We start from the raw sequence: 22586 nt of genomic DNA, 5'->3' as shown, positions 1-22586 counted from the left end.
GCTAACACTCACCCTCCTTACTCTACAGATACAGAGATACAGATATACCAATTCTGGAATTTGTATGTATATATGGAAATAAATAATCTTTTATCATTTTCTATCTATCTATCTATTATTTTCTACATAAATGTGACATACTGATAGAATTGTAAAACAAATAGGGAATAAGGAAAAGCCAACAGTTCTCAGTTTACTAACCTCAAAATAAATAACTCGATTAGTATGTTCAATTACAGCTGAAGCATCAGAGGCAAAAAAATATTCAACTTGTTTATCTTCCAATGGTTCAAACTCAGACGTGGATCCGGTCCTTGGTAATGTGGGAAATTCTCCTCTACCATGTGGTCTGTGTTCTGAAATTAAGTATAGAATTTTTTTAATTGAAAAATAAGCATTATTATACCAGACACCCACTGTTCAAGCCCAGCAGCAAAAAGAACAATTTTTTGTATTATATTTTCTTGCTTTGTTAAAACATGAAAATTGTGAAATATAACAGAGTATTTAGCACAAAAATATGACAAAAAGTGCATACAAAAATCATAGCGGAGAATTTAAATGAACATAAATATTACATTAAAGGAAAAATAAAATCGGATTTAACAATCATCATATGAAAATCGATACAAATTCAAAAAAAATATAGAAAAAAGGATTATAAACTTATTGAGTAGAATTTTTGATGAAAAATTACATTCTCCACTAAAACACATTCCAGCCTAGGATGGACAAGACACATTATACAACCAGAATGGAACTATACAGGTACTTAATTTCCCCACTGCAGAAAAAAATTGAAATCAATTACCTTTATGTAATATCATGTAGGTATTGATCAATTGAATCATGTTAACTCTATTTCAGAAAGTTTATATAATAATTCCAAAATTATAAAACAACAATAAAAATTAATTGGCGCTCCGGGGCGACTTCATTGATTCCAGTGGCGCATTTGCTTTTTCAGCTGCAGGAAAACCCGGAAAAACCTGCAGCACCACATCATCTGAAGATTTTGATCAGAATACACTCAAATAATTAATTTTGGTGAATTTTTCAATGCTAAATTTTTCAATTTCTGATGACCAACATTGAGTACATATTACAACAATTTTTCATTTCAAACATAAAACTATTAGATACTAGAGTAGGAATTTGCCTGAATTCAGATGGGATTCATTCCAAAATAAAAAAGTGGCATACCTAAGTTGTATCCTTTGAAAAACATTCAACGGTTCATAGAATCCAATGTACTGGTAACTACTCAAGAACTTTCACAGACTCTTGAAACCAATGGTGAGATGGATCATATCTATTTATAGCTATATCAATAGTTTTGGCAGATCCGACCAGTTTTTTGTTACAAAAATTTGAACCAATTTTATTTACAGAGATATATTGTCCAGATTTTATATTCTATATCTTTATTGATTACAGGTTCATAACTGATATCCCTATGAAATTTTCGATAAAGAAAATGTATATTTTTATAGGCTGCATGTAACAATCGTGTTTTATTTTATCAAATCAAAATTTGTTTTCAAGTCTACTTGAAACTGTTTTTTGTCTCGTATTGATTTCTAAGATGATGGCATAATTTGGCTACAAATACTATATTGGCTTATAATCAGTTAAACCCAAAAAGGGGTCAGGCCCTGTGGCCAAAGTTTCCACCCATTTGGATGGTTTGTCAGTATCACTAACCAATGACCACTCCCCACTTACTGGGGAAAGTGATTACTGAATTTGAGTCGGGTGCACTGAGACAACAGACGAATGACAAGTACAACCTCCATTTTTTTAAATGGGAAGTATAGGTTTGTGATATATCGTTTGAAAGGTCTCTTCATTCTCTTATCGCTACCCCTACCTTCTCTTATGTTATTGCTTTCAAGTTTATTGCAACAATTAAGATAAAATAAATTAAATCATGTGGTTACCGAAATTTGATAAATACACCCAAAAACTAAAATGTAATGCAAAACGTAATGAAATGTAGAATACGAAAAAGAACTATGGATGTTACCGAAGTAGATGTTCAAAATGTTCACCGCGAACGTCTTGGCAACATCCTAATCTCAAATAAAACTGTCTTCTAACATTATTTAACATATCAAGCGTGACCGACCTAATCGCAAGCGTTATTCGTTCTTTTAAGTCATTCAAATCTGAAGGTTTAATTTTGTACACATTGCTTATAAGGTAGACATCCAAGTATATACCCTTGGTTAAAGGAAGGTAGCGTTGACGTTGCTGACAACTAAACATAGGCAGTTAGGTGACAACGCCCCAAAACTTGTAACACTTGTAAGGTTAGAGTTGCCATAATAAATTATTTGTTCGTTCTTACCAATCTCAGGTGTAAGTCATTTCTCCCCTTGTATTATACTCATAAAATTGGTTGATGACTAGTAGATCGTTGTTGCTTTTGATTCTTTTGTTTTTTATTTTATATACCTATGTTCTTGCATTGCTCAAGAAGTTTAAGCAGATATTTAATTGGGTGTAGTTCAGTGTGTGAGAATTTGTAGGCAAAACTTATGAATACGACTGACTAATCGGACTTTTCAGTGGTTTATTTTACGCGGTAACTTTTCGGGGAGAACTTTTCAGTTTGCTCTTTATTACACTTCAGCAGATTCTCTACTGATTTAGATTTGTTTATTTTTCAGATTGTGGAAGGTAATAAATAAAAAAAAAACAATAGGAAGTATTGGGTCCTCCACAAAAAATGTCTTTCAAAGAGTATTAGTTAATGTATTATTAGTATTAGTTGATGTAGCTATAAAAGCTGCAGTATAGTGAAACACGTGATGCGCTTTGTAAACTGTTAGGCTAGACTTTTTTATGGAGATGCACAAGCAGTCTTCGGTGAGCGGTGCCCATGCGACACATTGGATTTAAATCGCTGTAGATTACATTTACTTTGGAGATACGTCTTGGGAAGTTTATTCCACAACGAAAGTGTATATTGAGTTTAACCACAGAGGTATCAACAGCAGTAAATTACCGCTTACTTTTGATACTAAAGAAGCTATTGCAGAGCAGAACAATGTTGCGTTTTATACATTGTTGTGTGAATATCCCACATTAAAGGTTGTAAAATAAGTTCATTACAATCATGACGCAACAAAGCAGTATATTACCGCTTACTTCTGATACTGAAGAAGCTATTGCAGAGCAAAACAATGTTGCGTTTTATGAACTGTTATTTGAATATCCCACACTAAAGTTTGTAAAATAACTTCATTACTATCATGAGGCATCAACAGCAGTATATTACCACTTCCTTCTGATACTGAAGAAGCTATTGCAGAGCAAAACAATGTTGCGTTTTATGAACTGTTGTGTGAATATCCCACACTAAAGTTTGTAAAATAAGTTCATTACTATCATGAGGCATCAACAGCAGTATATTACCACTTACTTCTGATACTAAAAAAGCTATTGCATAGCAAAACAATGTTGCCTTTTATAAACTGTTGTTTGAATTCCCCACAATAAAGGTTGTAAAATAAGTTCATTACTATCATTAACAACATTTTTTAACTCTAGGTGCGAGTGGAATTCAAGCTAATATGTAGAAATCGTCAGTTGGTTCAGTTGAACATTGAGTATATATTGATTTCTGAAAATTGGGTCCATTTAGTGCTGAAAATTTTGACACATAATCCAAAAACAAAGAATCCAATCACATTGAAAATATCGCATTTGCAAAATATTATGTTCCAGCTTATACAGCCAATCATTGTTCCAAGAAAAGTCGTTTTATATAGAATTCTGAAATGAAGTAAAACTAACAAGCAAGCATATTAAAAAGTTAATAATTTGGCCAAAAGCGGTGTAAACAAAAAACCTAAAATAGATTTCTCCAATAATATGTTCTCTAAGTAACATTGTAGTACTTTTTGGAAATGAAAATTATCTATCTATGTAATTATAAATTTTCTTATCTTCAACAGTAGCCTAGTGTCAGGAATACAACATCAAGAGTCACCGAAACATAAAATCTTCATTAAAATAACATAAGTAAAAAACATGCTCATAAATATCTACTTAATACTTTAAATATATCTAATACTAATACTGACCTATAAGCAACTTACCACTTCATTAATAGAGTATACTTTTCAACCACCACCTCATTGGTTACAGACTTAGCTAGTCACAGATGTACTAGTTATTAGAAAGCCTTATATAAGCTAGTGTTAGAAAAAGAAAACGACAAATGGTACTACCTGGATTGGAATCTGCTTCTGCAGGGGGAACCCAGAAATAAAACAGGAAGAAAACAAACATTAAAAACGGAAAACAAACATAAAACAAATAAATAAAAGCTGGTAATCATTCCTCAAAGCGCAAATATTGAATAAAAATAAAGAATTATATTGAAATATAATGATATAATTTTTTATTCATACAGAAATTACACTTTCAAGTATTCTATAAAACGACATATTGATATTGATTAATCTTTTTCCATTGTAATCGTATTTAAAATGATCCTGCATGTTATTTGTTTGACTTTAAAAAAATCGTCATACCTCATATTTATTAACATTTTTCAGTGGAAATAACAATTTATAATATGCCTTTATCTATACCTGCATACATTTCTTGGATTTCAAAACTTATGCAAGCAAATAAAAATAATCTAATCTGGGAATTGTTTTATCCAAGAATACTTGAAATATATTTTTGGAATTGTTGGAGTGTTTCAAGGTAGACAAAAAATCACTATCAAATTAAAAATCTGCTACTTCAGTAAGTGTGTGATAATGGGATACCATCAAACTTCAACAAGTTATACACATTTGATAAATTAATTAATATTCTTTATGTGTATTTTTATACAGGGTGACTAAAATTTTACAAAACATCTTGAAAGCTTTTACAAATCGAACAATTAGGCAATGTATGAATATATGAGAAATTAAATATTTCAAAATGAAATCTCGAAATATTAATCTCTCCCAACTACCTACATCGTAGGTTCTGATAAATGCCTGCCAGAAAACAACTACTTCCCCGGCTGATTCCATGCTTGATATTGAATTATATCCGATATACATATATGCAAGGTACCTCACAGAGGTTAGTTCAGAAGATGTTTCTCGTTCATCCAGAAGCAGTATTATCATTCAAGTAGATCGCCTACAGACCGGTTTCGGGGCATTACCTCTCACCAGTGCAGGAAAGATCCGACACAAAATTGAGTCCTAGACACTTTGTTATTTGAGTCGGATCTTTCCTGCACTGATGAGGGGTAACACCTCGAAACGGGCCTGAAACAGCGTGGCATTAGCTGGGGAAGGAGTTGTTCTCCGGTATGTGTAGTTGGGAGAGATGAATATTTCGAAATATTTATTTTCTAATATGTATACATCTCTCGTATACACCTCTCCAGTATTAAAATCTATTTTGAATGTACGAATAACGTGACAATCAACTGCGAATGAAAAAAAAACGTTCATATTCGGTCACTTTGAATAAATAGCAGTTAACCACCTGTGAATATATCAACATCGAGAAACAAAAATTCCTAACACATATCTCTACATTTCATTATGTTCAAATAATATTTTGAAAGATCTACATCTGTCAAACACTCCAACAAAACACTGCAATTATATTTTCTGTAACAATATAAGAAGCAGGCAATTACCAAAACAAAAGTAAAATATCTTCTCCAAATATTTTACTTTTGTGACATGAGAGATCACCTAAGGGCTAATTGTCCAAAACTCTTTCAAATTATTCCCAAGATGACCTCAGAAACACATCAAGCGCGTCTAGTATTTTGAAGGTGGAGGTGGGTGAGACATTTATTCAAGTTCACTTTGTCCCTATTTCATTAAAAAATATTATCACAGAAATATTCATGTAATAAAGCTTACAACATATTTTTTCCAGTAAACTTCCAGAATTTCAATGTGATGTCTCAAAGTGAAATTAAATATTTTTACTATTACTGCATACCCACCAGTCTACTTCATATGTAATAGTAAATAATGCATCTGCAAATTACTTCTTTTTCCCTTATCTATTGAGAAATATAGGCCTTCACTTCGAAGAATTAAGAATTTGTTAAAAAAAAAAAACGAAAAAAATGAGAAAACGAGAATTCTCATTCCAGGGTCTTTGAAAAATTATGAATCTTAAACATTGTCAAAAACCAGTTTAAAAAATTCCTGCAGTGTTAATCTGATTTTTCTTCTAAAGTCGAACTTACAATAAAATGTATGTAAATATCATAGTAGACTCCTTCAAAACAACTCCTCCATATAACAGAACTGAAACATCCTTCTCGAGGGGCTTTTCACGAACCTCATCAGAAGTTGATTCAATTTGATTGCTGATAATTATCCATTCTATTGAAAAATTGTTTCAGGCACGTTTCCAATAAGCTATTATTTTTTATTACTTATATTACAATCGCGAAGTGATACCCATGAAAGGGACACAAGTATATTTTATTGATTTATTTTTTTGTTTCCAAAACAAAGAATATAGTAATCATAAACTAATCAAATAAAACATTTGCAGAGTACATTTTCTACAACATACCTTGTAATTGTATCAACGGTATTTTTTTATAAAATATCTAATAGTGTTTTTGCATTCGGATTCAATAATCAAAATTCTGAATTTCGGAAATTCAAAGTTTGTGATAAATAATTTGAAACTTTTGCCACATCTGCTCGTTTCATATCTGTTTCCTAATTCATTAAAGACTGCATCTTGATTTCGAAAAATGAAAGAGTTTTTTTTTTACTAATACACTGACATTTACGATAATTTAATGTTAATTTATTGATGATTTTTTCAAGTCTCCGTTTTTTTTTCTGTTGATACCAACATAAATCCGCATTCCCTTCCTTAATTTTCCCATTAATTGGAATTGAGTTGGTAGAAATGAAAACTGTCAATGAAAGTGACTGAGTTTATATTGACAGTTGTCAAGAAAAACTGTCGTTAATGGTTTTTCAACCAATTTAAGAAAAACATTTTAAAAATTATTAGGTATTTGGTGCATTAAAGATTTTATTATGATAGGAAAAATTATTCTACTATGGTTTTTAGAAAATTAGATAAATTTCAATCTAAAATACTGTACTTCAGGTCAGATTGACGAATATTGATTGGTATATTTATCTGGTAGAAAAATTTATTTCGCTTCGTTTCAAAATGGAGCTCAATCAAACCATTAAGGCAAAATTTTTCAAAAGAAGCAAGCGCTTATACAAGGGGGTAATGGGGGTAGTTACCCTTCCACAGTATATGCTTGGTTTCAAATTTTTATACATTCAGTTTGTATAAATATTCAAATCCCATATTCGAGTATACTAAAAAGAAGTGAAAAGAGTTTATATGTTTTTAGTTTTTGCATCATAGGAACTCAAGTGAGTCAGTAAAAAAATCGATATTTTCAACCAAAGAAAGGTGTCACCCACCACCCAACCTTGAATAAATATAAACATATAACACAGAGGGTGAAATATTAATAACTCAAAAAGGATTCTTATATACCTGCAGCTGGAGATGGAGGTGGATCTTCTACATAGTGCCAAAGGTATCCATAGAAGGAACAAAAGAAGGAACAAAATATTTTGTTAAAAACATTGTTAAAAATGTCACCAACAATAATGACGTTGTTTCTAAATTACAACATAAAAATGTTACTGATGATTTGATTATTAGGTGAAAATGGATGACTGATTCTATGCACATGAATTTACTTGTGCTTGTGAGAACATTTTGGTTAACATGCAAGTGTATGGTGTACTTGATTTTTGATAAAAATAACTATAATATATATGTACCTTCAGAGTATTTGTTTGTTCATGAAATATAAATGATCTTTATGAACTTAACCATGAATGAATTAATCCATGCAAATGGTAAATTTGCGTGGATTGTTGTATAATTGTGTTATACGCAATAATAAATTATATAATACTGGTGAAACAATATGGAATATGAAAAATGACTACATCGAAAATAATTGGAGCAGAACCCGATAATTTTTTTTAAATTATTGAATGTTTCATTTTCATCCTTTTATCACCATAGTAACCAGAAAAAATGGTTCAAGAATGTTTTGAATTTATCCAAAATTATTTTTTGAAGGGTGGCATACTTATTTCTTTCTATCTTCAGTGTTTAGAGTTAATTTGAAGCAAAAAAAATGGTTTTTTTTTACATTTAGTTTCAATTCGTCACAATATTAATACAGTGCGGTCCATTATATGTTGCACAATAGAAATTTGAATACTCCTCAAGTTAGTGCATATTGGATGTCAAGTCATTGCCTCCCAGTCAAATTTTTACTATTTTTTTGAAAAATTTTAATTAGTTCCATATGATACAATTTTATGAGTATTCTAAATATAATGATATTGAAGTAACCATAATAAAACAAAAATGGCATAACATTTCTCAAACTAAATCACATTTGTAAAATTTACTGAAGTATTTTTTTAGATAACGAAAATTGAATTGAAAACACAAAATTTCAAAAAAATGCAGGTATGAGGTAATTGGTGAAAAGGATGGTAACTCAATAATGGAAATGATAAAAATATGAAAACATCTTAAAAGATAACTAGCATTAAATGGTCTAAATTACGATTAGTTTATTTTAGTAACAAATGGAAAGTGAAAATTAGTGAAAAGTTAAACAAGCTCTTCTAACGTTATTCACAAACTATTTCATGCTGAAAAAATCATGCAACACATACCATGCAAAACCTGTTACCTTTAGTTTTTTCAAAACTACAGACTCCGCAACCTGGTGAATTCAAGTTTGAAATACTATTCGAGACAAATATGTTGATGAGAGGAAATTGTGCAAGTTATTGTCAAAAAACTCACCCTTTCCATACAAAATGGGAATGTGATCTGTAGCCAATCGTGTGGCAGTCTTTATTCCCACCAAGAGTGGAGAACCTCTACGGGTTGCTACACATTCTCCTGGGAAATATTTGGACTTGAAGCATAAGGCAAAAGCTCCCTCCTGAAATTGAACATACGAATAAATTCATGATATGTGTTAGAATTGGCCGATACTTTGTTCAAAAAACACTTCAAAGTGGGATTTCCACCTGACAGTTTACAAAACCGCGACACGTGTTTCGCTATACAGTAGTATCTTCAAACGTTACAATACATCAGGCGTCACATGTATTGTAACGCCTGAAGATGCTACTGTACAGCGAAAAACGTGTCACTGTCAATTGAAAATCTCATATTGAAGTATTATAATGGATTTCTATTTATCGGTCAGATTTATTATATTTTTGGCCGATGAAAATTCATATAATATTCAAGTAATACTTTGTGAGGTTTTGACTGAACACTTTACAGAACCACTACATGTGTTTCAAAAACACATGAAAATACCACAGAAAGTGTTATTTGCATATAAATTCGGGAAAATATTGTTCGATATTAGTATTAATAGTGTCAAGAGTAAAGAAAAGAAAAATGTCACTTAATTTCAGTTCAATAATTATTTTCACTTCTAAATATACTTTAACGTTTGTTTATTCGTATTCATTCGGGTTGTTCTGCTGTGAGAAAAAACCGAACACTTCGTCCATTGCCTCATCACCGTTGACAATATCCACCGCAGTAGTAGACGAAACGTCACACACGAAACCTGTAGACTACGGCCAATGAACTCGAAAATACCTTCGATACAAAACTCGATATAGTAATAGAACTTAGAACTCAAACTCGGCTAATTCGTAACAAAAAACAGCTTTGAACCCCCAATTCGTTGGTTTGAAGTCTTTGAGATAGCTTTCATGGAAACCCTAATCTAGCTTTATATCTGAGAAACAGAGAACTGAAGACTTTGTGTTGTTAAAAGAACTGCTAGAACGACAATCTAAAACGTTCATATTTCCATGCTTATCTTGTATTAATTTCACTGTCCGACTGAATGGAAATAGAGCCAAGCCAGGCCAAACTATTTTGAAGAAGCGGAAGATATGAATTTTGTATGAATAGTAACTGTTTTATCCATATTAGAATTGATATAAACAACTTGAATTTGAATATGACTTTATGAGTAATACAAAGGTCTTCCATATTTGTCAGCAATTAAACAAATGATATTCGATTTTTGTGACTTTTGCATACCATTTTCACTTTGAATAAAGATTTGAAAATGTGCATAGGTATTATTCATAAACACCCAAACACCTAACGATGCATATATGAGGTATAAATTTGAAGATCTGATCTTCCTACTTCTTCGACTTTTGACGATTTTGGTACAAGTTTATTGAAGAATTTTATTATTTTCAGGTTTTGCCACATGCATTAAATTGAAAAATGAATATTCTTTAGGATAGTTTAGTTTTTGGAAAAGATTTTCTACGTTTCCATCTTTTTACAAAAAATGTGGGTAACTTAAAAAAAAAACGAAGAAAATAATTAATTCCAACATGAACTCTTTACAAAGATATGTAGATCATGCACAGAATATTCTTTCATATACACGTACAAATTGGTCAATTTTTTTTTTGCAGTCATATCGATAAATACTATCTTTAAAAATTATTTTCTCGCCTAATGGGCGAGCGTGGCCAATCAAAGTTATAATTTTTAAATATAACACCCAGCATATAAATACGTCATTCGATCCCATATGTTTTTACTCTCTGAGGAATTTTTGTTTTCGATTTTCCAACGCGGCATTGCCAAGTTATTCAAGAAAAACCTATCTTGCAGACACTATTTTTTTAATACACCACCCGCATGTCTACAACAATTAAGTGGATTTTTTAGGAATAGTCAGTCAACATCACTACGATAATTTCTGAAATTTTAACTTGCGGAAACAATATATAGGGTGCTCGGTAAAACCAGTCAGGTTTCATTCATTTTCAAACAGACATAATTCAACTTTTTCAAATGGAACACCCTGTATTCTTTAATTTGTATAAAATGTTTGAACATTTCACTACATATTTTATCAGAGGCATACTATAAAAAAACAGATATTTTACAAATTCATTTATCGATATGAAAAAAATTGAGCAGTTCAAAAAATTGTTTACTCTGATAACAATGGACCGAGGAAATCTTGTTGACTCAACCTGTACATATTCGTAGATGAAATTGAATTTATTATCATCAATATTATTTCGGCCCCTTTCCACAATATTGAAATTATACATTTATGATTTGTGAATCGTATAATTAGTAGTAAAATTGATTCAGAGTCGATCCGACATAAAAATTAATTTGAATTCTTACCAACTGTTGCACTACATTTTCCACGAGCTCCCTGAAAGAATAATTCGGATGTTGTTCATGAAAGTGGTAAATCAACTTGGCGATAATTTCTGTATCTGTCTCGCTCTCGAATACATGTCCTTTTTTTTCCAGGAATGTCTGAACTGCCTTGTAGTTGGTGATGATACCATTATGAACAACAACAAAACCATTTCGGGGATCTGAGCGCTGAGGATGACTGTTCACTTCGTTGGGTATTCCATGAGTAGCCCATCGAGTGTGGGCGATTCCGCAATGTGTTTCAACTGTGCCTGATACATCAAGTTCGTTACTTCCTGAAATAGAAATCAGCAACATTCAACCTTAGAAATAATGAGGTTGGACCAGTTTATAAACTTTATAAAAAATTCATAGCGTTATCGGGTTACTTGAGCTCTAGTTGAATTGATGGATTGGTGAGGTTAGAGGCGTGGTTTACTGTATTTCTATCAGATAACAAATACAACTTATTAAATCATTAATATTACGTTACTGGCAGTTCACAAACTGCAAGTCAATTTGACGATCATTTTAATCAACATAACAGAGAATTTCACTCCCACAAGATATATCTCCAGTAGTATAAGATTTAACAGCAGTGATTTTTTAATGTAGTGACAAGGTACTGAATTTTCAACAATTTTAGTGATAGGTTTCGAGAATATCAGCTTCCTTTATATGAAATTAAAAATTCATACAGAATTTTTTTATAATTGGTTTGCTGTCAGAATTGGAATTCTTTATTACTTTTGGTACAAAGAGAATCTGTTTCTACTTCGGATATGCGGTTGGTTACCTCGTTCATGAGCAGATGTGACGATGATAAATTATGTTGTTCGTTGTTCGCTTCAGCCTAGTTCGAGGAATGATACTCTGAAAGGAAATCGATTTTTAATTATGGAAAATCATCGACTTCATGTTGATGATGGACACTACCTTGCACTGACGAGTGGCCAAACCAGACTGCAAGTGTGTTCGATTCCAGCAGTTGTATCGCCAACAGCATATGCAGGAATTACTTCAGTGAAGAATCCTGCACTGACACCTGTTGGATATAATCCAAAGTCTGTCGTGGTATTAGCCACGGGAGTAGTTTTCTAGTAGGTGTCAGTCCATCTCCCACAGTATAGGTTAGTTGAGACTGGCCTGAACAAATTGTGTTTTTATACTCTGTCCATTTAAGCAATGGAATGCACGTGATCTCCCAGACAATCCTGCTTGTATAGAGTCGCACTAAGGAACGACCGAAATTTATTTTTTTTTAACAATATACGGCTGGGAATAGAAAAAATTTTTAGGTTGAGTGTAGGGACACAAATTAGCAGTTTCTTCGGCCGTATCAGTACTTGTACATAACTTAAAATACCGTATGTACACACCACAGACGTTAAAACGTAACTGCCCACTCCGACACCGTAACAATGAATTCCGTCAGTCGATTGCAGGTAAATCTAATTGGCCATTGTAATGAGGCTTGTGAATTTAACCTAATAGATGTGAATGTGCGCGGTGATCATGGTTTGATCACGCATTTATCTTTGTTTGGGTTACTTTGTTTATTGGATGGATACAGTTTAGGTAATTTGATTTACTTCAGTTTGAATTGTTTATTTTATTGACTATTAACAATATTTGCGAGATAATTATTAGGAACGTTTATAAATTCCAAGAAACATGAAATGCTCATAAAAGAACAATAACACGTATCTACACAGTAGGTTCTGGTAAATACCTGCCAGTAAACAACTACTTTCCAGGCTGATACCAGGCTGGACATTTTAGCATGGACCTACTGAACGGAAAACATCTGCATATGTTTCTGTCGGATATAATTAAAGTTTCGGCGTGATATTAGCCGAGGAAATAGTTGTTTTCCGGCAGAACTTACTGTGTACTTATCTTGACAGAGATGAATGTTTCGTTTCGAAACAAACGAAGGTGAAACAAAATTTTATACAAAATCTGTTAGTTTCTCATAATTTCTTTATTATCGAAGCATTGATAGCGACTAGGTATGCCAAACAAAGTCATCATTTCTGTCAGATCATAAGCATTTTTCCGGTTTTGAAAATATATTTTACACTTCCAAAAATATGCCGTATGGGCATCTTAGATTAAGTCCACCATTTTATCAAAAATATAAGTGAGATAATTTCCAAAAACACAAGTTCCTCCGAATTGTTGAAGCGAAACCTACTGTATATTAAGTACTAGTTCGATAAATTCGGTAGTTAAAGAATGACCCTGAATGACCCAATACGGAACGACAAGAAACTGTTCGATTTTTCAATGCCACCAAAATCACTTTCAATTTACCAAATTATTAGGAACCGTGGTTAACTTACGACTTTTTATTTCCTCCTCGAGAAGAGCTACCTTTCCAGTTTTTTTGATTATTGAGATGTCCTTGGATGCAGCTGAATCGACGGCAACACCTAATTGAACAAGAATTTTTGATTACCTTCAACGAATACATGAGAATAGTTATAGTGCAATGATATTGAAGAATAAGAGAGATTGTCTTGCATCGTAATGATTTATTCACTAATAGTAGACTAACATTGTCTACCTGTTGCCTGGAAATCAAATCTAGTTTCAATCGTTTTTGAAACTAATAGTTCTTCTAGACAAAAATATAATCAACAATTCTTATGAGTAACTATTTTACAGCTACGTCGATGAAATAATACACATCAATAAAATATGCGGTAAAACACAATTTTCTAATATAGGAATGTAGGCTTTCACGGCTGGCGTCAATGTTTTGGTTGGTTTCTGGGTTTTGCCGTGGTCTTCATTGGTTATAATATCCAAACGTTTCAACTGCAACTGCGGCAGTCATCTTCAGTGGCGTGGTCGAAGAATTCTTCTTGATGAGTCAACTGTTTCAGGTGACGTGTCAACTGAATTGAACTGGTCCAGTTGACGTGTCAAGTGAAACAGTTGAAACGACAAGAAGGGTAAATACTTCGATCACGCCACTGAAGATGACTGCCGCAGTAGCAGTTGAAACGTTTGGATATTATAACCAAAATAGACCACGGTAAAACCCGGAAACCAACCAAAAGACAATTTTTTGTAACAAAACAGTTGACGTTTAATCAAAGAGAGCTCCTGTTTGAATGAGAGATTGGCATTCAATGTTTTACTATGACATTTGACAGTTTCATTGTTTGTTTGCTGTTTATTAAAGTTTCTACAGTTTCAATTCTTATATGCCTCACAAATAGTTGTTTTCACAACTAATACATTGTGGAAATTTCATATTCCACAGTGGGAATATTCCTTAAATTGGAAATAACCTTTCTAATGACCCGCATACTAACCAAGCGTCTTCAGTTCATTCAGGTTGGAGCCCAGCTCCCTTACCCTTGTTGCTGATTTTCGTCAGAAAGACAAATAGGTTCATGACTAAGGAGATGTTGGCGGTATGAAAAGTCCTCAGACATCAGTACCGCCCTTCACGGGGTACCCCTACCTGGCTGGGGTGGGATGGATGAAAGATCTGTTCATCCGTTAATGGGGGACATGGGGGCCTCATTCGACAGAGTGTCGGGGCCTTCTATATCGGGAGGGGTCGTCTACAGCATAATCTATAGCTTCCCTAACTAACGGATTTTCGCACTATCAAAAACTCGACGATTCCTCGACTGAATCGATTGCTGAATGGAAGGCAGCTGCAAATCTCTGCGGATGGCTTCATTCCGCATGAACCATGGAGCATTCACAATCATCCTTATCAACTTATTTTGTAATCTTTCCAGGATAGAGATGTTAGACGGAGCCGCTTGTCCCCAGACGCCTGAAGCATATATGATGACAGGCTTGAACATCGTGTTGTAGGATTCATTTTTGACTTCCTGTTAATCAGAGGGTACGGACTAGCTATCCGGCCTTCGATCTTTGATTTAACGTACATAATGTGCGGGTTCCAGGTGAGCCCACGATCTATAAGGAGGTCGAGGTACTTTACCTGCGCTTGCCAGTCGATCTCCCTTCCAGAGATTCTCACTTTTCTGGCCGGAGAAGATAATAATTTTCCCATGGTTTTCACCTGAGTCTTTTCCGGGTTCACTCGGATCTTCCATTCGAGGTATAGTTCAAGTAAAAGATATAGTGCCCCCTACCTTCCAGCAGTTCCCCTTTAATAACACACACAACGCAGTACTCATCGCTACATTCTGTTGGTCACCGTAACGTGACTTCAAATTTAATTTTATGACTCTTCAGCCAATCATAAAACTCGGTTAGTAAAAATTATCCAATACGAACCGCCAATTATTCAGTCCACGTGGACTAATTCCTTTGTATTGATTTTTTTGGCCTTTGACTTCGCCGACACCTTTAAGTTTACTATATCGGTTACTTCGACAATACCAGCGCTCGAGGTCGTCCAATAGGCCTTTTCATTATGATGCGCTCGCTTGCGCTCGTCTCATAAGACGTCATTTTGAAATGGCGGTAATTCAAAACATTCGTACTGTTTTAATCAATAATGGCTGGGCTGGGCAAGGAATATTATCTCTACAAACAAATAAATTATTGGAAAAAAACATTGATAATGCTTCACTTGTTTATAATTCAGTTGAGGCTCATAATTGTGAACAATTAAAAAGGTGGTTAAAACGTCATGGGCGTCCGCAAAAAGGAAGAAAGTGTGCTGATTGAGAGGCTGATTTGTTTACTATCAAAAAACATATAAAAAAATAGTATTTACAGTTTTATTCTTATTAATAATGTTAATTTATTTTATGTCATTAAAAATATATTTCAGTTGACAAGAGTATTACTTATGGAACTAATAAATAAATCCAGCCATTAATATTTTGAGGTTGTACATATGACATTATTAATTAGACAAATATGTAAATACTGAATTGAATATGTTTAGTAATTTTTATTAAAGGGAAATATTTAATACAACATAATATATATGAAATTTATAGTCAAAAATGCAATAAGGAATAATGTACGTATGTTGAAATTCCTGATAGCTTAAAGGATCAGGGTTTTGTTCAGTTGGACCACTTTCTCCAATGAAATGTATTGAGCAAATATAAGTACCTATCCTGGGTAACATCATCAATAGATTTAAAGTCTCGGTCACTCCTGCCACATTTTTTCACCCATTATTCACATTTCGTACATTTTGCACATGCTTTAATATATAATTTGCTTGATGATTTGATTATTTTTTTTACGATATTCAAGACAAGGCTTTGGAAAATGTATAAAATAGTATGTGTAACAACACCGTTTTGTTGTTCCTTTTCGTACAGATAACAATTATAATGGAGTGTAACAATTTTTTTCTGATTATTTTGACTTATTACTTATTTTTTTACTTTTTTTACAATTAATAGACTTCAATTTATATTTTAATTTTTAAAACATGAGTTGCGGGCTCTTTAATATGGATGTTTACAAAAAACAGTACGAAAAAGATGGCTGATACTGACGCATGCGCACAAAAAAATGTGATGAAAAGACCTACGCACGTTGCATGTAGACGACGCCGAGCTCCCGACCCATGGAAGATGAGAGGAGAGCCGTGTCATCGGCGTACAAAGATATCTTCACACGCTCAGACCTCGGAAAGTCACTAGTGTAAAGTGAGAACAGGGTGGGCCCGCATACTGGAATATTTTATTGTTTTTATAGAATAATCCTGTAACATGGGGTTTTACCCAATACTGTATTTTGAAAATGAATACAATGTAACAAAATGTTGGATTGTTTGGAGCAATGGTCGCATATTTTGTTTTGGTTAGTTAGCAGACTCATATCGGATGCACAAATTGATGACGCATGTGACGCAAGTTTCACAGTTCAGGTGCCTGGAAGATGTGTTTTTATTGAACTCACCATCTAGTTAATCATTTTGATTGGGTGAATGATCAATTCGATAATCAAATCAATTTTTTCGTGTGTTTTTTCTAAGTATCCATTCAACATATGTTGGTGAGAGGCATAAAAGTTAGAAGTGTTTTACGTTTCGAAAATTTTGTCTATTCTGTGTCCAGAACTGTCTTATTAATTAATTAAAATTAATAAAAAAATTAATTAAAATACGATCGGCACAATGTTTTTGACGATTGTGGAATCTAATCTTTTTTTGTTTTATTATCATTACTCTCTGTGAAGACAACTAGGGCACTATGTCCGTTGCCGCGGTTGAAAACGAAACGGCAAACATAACAACTTGCATATCACGGTCAATAAACCCTGAAAATAGCCTTGACGCAGTTGTAAAATTTATTTTCATTGGTCAATGAGTGAGATCAGCATACATTCTTTAAATTGAAAAAAAACTGACCCTTTGATGGTACTATTGCTTGATACTCACATACTGTTGTATATTTTTCAAAAATGGTGAAATTGAGAGTATATTACGCCTGATATACCATGAGAATATGAATTTGACAATGTTTTATGATGAAGTAATGAATTTATCGATTTTCAGAAATCAATTAATTTTTCACCATAGGTATAGAGGGTTACAGAAATACAATGTCATGTACTACTTATAACACTTGATAGATTTTTTTTCATAATTAGTAAATGTAATTATAAGAACGAATAATTATCATTTAAAAATGTAGCACCAAAAAGTCAAAAACAGTAATAATATTACCAAGCAATGATTGAGATACCTGAGAAATTACTACCAAATATATTATATTTATTCAAAATATAAAGAATATTTGACTACAATACATCCCTTTGAAAAATATCAAAAAACCAAGCTTTTGAAAACAACGACAATCAACCAATTTAGGAACAGAGGAACAAAGTATAAAATGATTTATGAATTGAGAAGATTGTGTACATGTACTAATTTCAAAGAAATTGAAAACAAAAATAGAGAAATTGTCAATGACACAGTTTCACGGGTTGCGACTTTTTGTTGAATAACCAAAAACTCATAAAGATTCCAATTATATGGATATATGTTAATATTGAAAGTTTGTAATTTAAATAATATGCCATACTTGAAATATATATTAATATTGAACAATTAATTAAAAATGGGTCCTTAAAACTAGTAATTAGGGAAATATAACAGTAGGCTTAAACAGTCATTCATTTACAAATCATCAGATATTTAGCGTCATAATAATATTACTATTCGCCAATTATATAAAAACTTGTTGATATTTAAAATCTACCTGGTAAAGTCAAGGTACCAGTTTGGGTAGGACTTCAAATTACTAAAAGAACTCTTACCTGCTGAATCGTAACCTCGATATTCCAATCTCTTCAAACCATTCACCAGCAGTTCCAAAATCTCTTCCCGTTTCTTGGGTATTAGATAATTCAGGTAGGCGAAAATTCCTGAAAAAATGTTATATTTCAATTTTTTTGAAATGGCTATATGCATATCATAGACTATTACAACTCTCAAAAGTCTCCCAAATACTTTTGAGAGTTGCAACGATTTCAAAGAGGAGTTTTCAAAAATAATTGATCCAACTTCAAAATTATTGATAATTACATAATATTATCAGGAATATAGAAATGAACTGATTTTCAAAAGGGTACTAACGTTGCTAATAATCAAAAGAAAGAAAAAAGTTGCTTGTTTAAAGAACGCCCATTTCAAAAATTGAGAGGTTTCCTTCACTTCTTGATTATGCAAAAAAGCATAAATAAAAACAATTGTCATCTACGTCTTATCCTTCTATATTCTTAGTTACCGTTGAAATGTTTCATCTGTAAAATGACTTTTCACAAAGTAAGTCCAGAGACCTTCACATATATTCAGTGGGCAGACTTGAAGCCTGGCTGTAAATCAAATGAACTGAAAAAACAATTTGTTTAGACCAGTTTCGACTTACCTCAATGTAGGTTAATGGACTGACACCTATCAGAAAACAACTATTCCCCTGGTTAATACCACGAAGGTTGTTGGATTATATCCAACAGGTGTCAGTACAGGAATCTTCACGGAAGTATTTACTGCTTATGCGTTTGGCGATACAACTGCAACAATTGCAAATAGCTCGAAACCGGTCTGCAAGCGTGCCCGTTCCTATAATTGAAAATCGATTCCAGCAGTTGTATCGCCAACAGCATATGCAGGAAATTCTTCTGTGAAGATTCCGGCACTGACAACTGACACCTGTTGGATATAATATAATCCAACGCCCTTCGTGGTATTAACCAGGGGAATAGTTGTTTTCTGATAGGTGTCAGTCCATTAACCTACAGTGTAGGTAAGTCGAGACTGGCCTGAACAAATTGTTCTTTTAGTTAATTAAAGTCAAGGGAGTGAAGAGACCACTGAATTGCGACTATAGTTCAATATAATAAGTTATAAAGTTACTAAGTTATAAACGCATTAAAATGTGAAAAAGGTATGTAAGTGTTTGCAAATATTTCAAAAATTATAAAGAATTAGAAAGATCCATATAGAGGAGAAAATTTTTAACACCAAAAACAGGCCTCCTCTGGTAAATTTGGGGATGCGGACGCTACATCTACAGTGAGTACATCAAAAAAAAATTTTCAACTATTGAATATTAATACAGTGCTTTTCAGATAAAAGTATCCACCTTTAATAACTTTTGTAATACTGGTATTTAGGAAAAATCCAAAAACACGTCAATTTATGTTGGAAGGGGCAAGCATTATGGCTTATTTAAACTTACTGGAAAAGCCACCCCCTCACCCCTAGCATCATCCCCTTTTTTTTAAATTATTTCTCATATTTTTTATGTAAAATTTGGATACTCCTCTTTGAGCTGATTTCAAAAATGTATAATACTTGTAGGTTAAAGTGGTTAGTTTATGAGATAAACAATTTTTCTTTTAATAGCACAAATTTTACTTATTTTTTACTTTCACCTTATTTGCCTGTAATAAAATGGGTTGTACAACAGTTCAAACTCTTTAATCTTTTTAACTGTGCTCTTTATTATGAAGTTACAATAAGTGTTCAATATGAGTACCATTCACTTCCATACAATGGTATAATCTATTTTGAAATGCCTCTCTGACATTGCTTAATACGGCTGGATTTAATTGTCGACATTCATTTTCTATCCTCTCTCGTAAATCATCCAGAGATTCTGGTTGGGTAGCATAAACTTTTGTATTTAAATACCCCCAGAAAAAGAAGTGTAGGAGTGTTAAATCCAGTGACCTAGGTGGCCACTCTATCATCTGCCCTTTTCTACCTATCCAAAGAGCGGGGAATGTTTCGTTTAAAAATTGTCGGACAGGCATAGCCTAGTGTGGGGGAGCTCCGTCTTGTTGAAATACCAGTAAATCTTCGGAAAGGTTATCATCATTTTCTATTATTGTTGTAATACGTGGGTCAACCCCTTCCCTGAGTAACTCAAGATATGATTCACCATTTAAATTACCGTTGATGAAGAAAGGTCCGACAATGTGGTCACCTAGGATACCACACCAAACGTTTAACTTTTGGGGATGTTGTGTATGGAATTCACGCATAATATGTGGATCACTTTCAGCCCAATATCTACAATTATGCCTATTTACTAAGCCATTTAATAAAAATGAGTATTCATCAGAAAAGCAAATATTGTTTAACAATTGTGGATTGTTATTGATAAATTGCGTCATTGATTCGCAAAACTCTAGACGACGATCAAAATCATCTTCATTCAACTCGTGCACCAACTTAACTTTGTATGGGTAGTACTTGAATTTATGTAGAACTCGGAAAACTGTAGAAGATGAAACACCGATCGCTCTACTTATTGTTGACAACGATTGGGGTTGTTGAGCCTCTAAGCTGACTTGCCCTAAAATTGCCACTTGGATTGCTTCGTTATTTACGAGTCCCTCTCGCTTATGCTATTGCGAACAGACCCTGTTGTGGTAAATTTCTCCATCAGTTGAATTACATACTTATGAGTTGCATGTCTTCCGTCATGTAATTCGTTGAATATTCTAGCAGCAGCTCTTGCACAATTATTATTTTGGTAGTATAAATCTACAATTTCAATTCTTTCTTGCAAAGAGTAAACCATTTCAGCGAAACAAAATAAATAATGTATCAAAGTACACTATCAATAGTGACTACAAATTCTAGTTGACAATGTCAAACTTTAATAAAAAGTAGAGTTTTTTGTTGTTTGGATTTTTGAAGTAGAATAAATAGCACAGTTAAACAGATTAAAGAGTTTGAACTGTTGTACAACCCATTTTAGTACAGGCAAATAAGGTGAAAGTAAAAAATAAATAAAATTTGTACTATTAAAAGAAAAATTGTTTATCTCATAAACTAAGCACTTTAACCTACAGGTATTATATATTTTTGAAATCAGCTCAAAGAGGAGTATCCAAATTTTACATAAAAAATATGAGAAGTAATTAAAAAAAAAAAAGGAATGATGCTAGGGGTGAGGCTTTTCCAGTAAGTTTAAATAAGCCATAATGCTTGCCCCTTCCAACATAAATTGACGTGTTTTTGGATTTTTCCTAAATACCAGTATTACAAAAGTTATTAAAGGTGGATACTTTTATCTGAAGAGCACTGTATAACAATTCATAAGAACTAGGGTATATTCTGAATACTATAACAAATGGATTCTTGTTGAAAAAATTCTTAAAGTGAATTATTGAACAAGCTAGGTAATTATTAATCAACAATATTTTACTTGACTTGCGTCTTCAATGAAGACCACAAAAATGTTTGAAAAATTTTTCAAAAACTTTTTCGCTTCGTGGAGTATTTTCATCAGTGTACCTAACAAGATCACGTTTTATGAATTTAAATAAAAAGCAATATATTGTTAATTATACTTTTTTTATAGTAACAAAAAATGAATAATCGACTTATTGTTATAATTTTTTGTATTCATTATCATATTCCCGTATTTGTATTGAATGAAGACATTCGGTACGTTGAAAAAATAATTTTAGCGCCATTTGCTTATAAGTTTTATTGTTTATAAAAATTATTTGCTACAAAAGTTGCATGAACCACTCGATTTGTGAACTTATCTGTTCTTGGGAAAGAAAGTTTTTGGCTTTCTACTACTCCATCTTGATACAAAAAAAAAGGATGAGGGAATCTTCCAAAGAAAGGAAGGAAGTAATCAATTCCAAAATAAGTAACTCTATACATGGATATGTAGATCATGCAAAGAAGTAACTTTCAGACACAAAATTGAAAGAAAGTCCTCCTGAAACAGCTACTTTCATATAAACATTGAATTACACGAAAGAAAAACATTCTTTCGAAACAAATACTTGTATATGAACACTGAATTATACAGAAGATACTTTTCTCTACTCAGTTTGTATTTCAAACATTCGTTGTGTTC

At 32.7% G+C, this 22586-nt stretch overlaps 1 protein-coding gene across 4 annotated transcripts in view; it reads right to left on the bottom strand.

Moving 5' to 3' along the window:
- LOC111503573 (glutamine--fructose-6-phosphate aminotransferase [isomerizing] 2) overlaps positions 1-22586 on the bottom strand; it is a 94622-nt gene that overhangs the window by 27333 nt on the left and 44703 nt on the right. Inside the window, exons 2-8 of one of the 4 annotated variants that reach the window (XM_074169743.1) lie at positions 18514-18621; positions 13632-13721; positions 11269-11582; positions 8875-9016; positions 7531-7557; positions 4239-4256; positions 202-356 (exon numbers count right to left, since the gene is read on the bottom strand). In XM_074169743.1, coding sequence (XP_074025844.1) covers positions 202-356; positions 4239-4256; positions 7531-7557; positions 8875-9016; positions 11269-11582; positions 13632-13721; positions 18514-18621 — 854 coding nt within the window. The remainder of the gene's footprint in view (positions 1-201; positions 357-4238; positions 4257-7530; positions 7558-8874; positions 9017-11268; positions 11583-13631; positions 13722-18513; positions 18622-22586) is intronic. The other 3 variants (XM_074169750.1, XM_074169753.1, XM_074169759.1) reach the window with 3 other exon arrangements.

Source organism: Leptinotarsa decemlineata, unplaced genomic scaffold (assembly GCF_025532065.1).
Source record: "Leptinotarsa decemlineata unplaced genomic scaffold, Ldec_3_MD MMD2_P_RNA_scaffold_11, whole genome shotgun sequence".
Lineage (NCBI taxonomy): Eukaryota > Metazoa > Arthropoda > Insecta > Coleoptera > Chrysomelidae > Leptinotarsa > Leptinotarsa decemlineata.
This window is presented reverse-complemented; position numbering and strand designations above follow the sequence as displayed.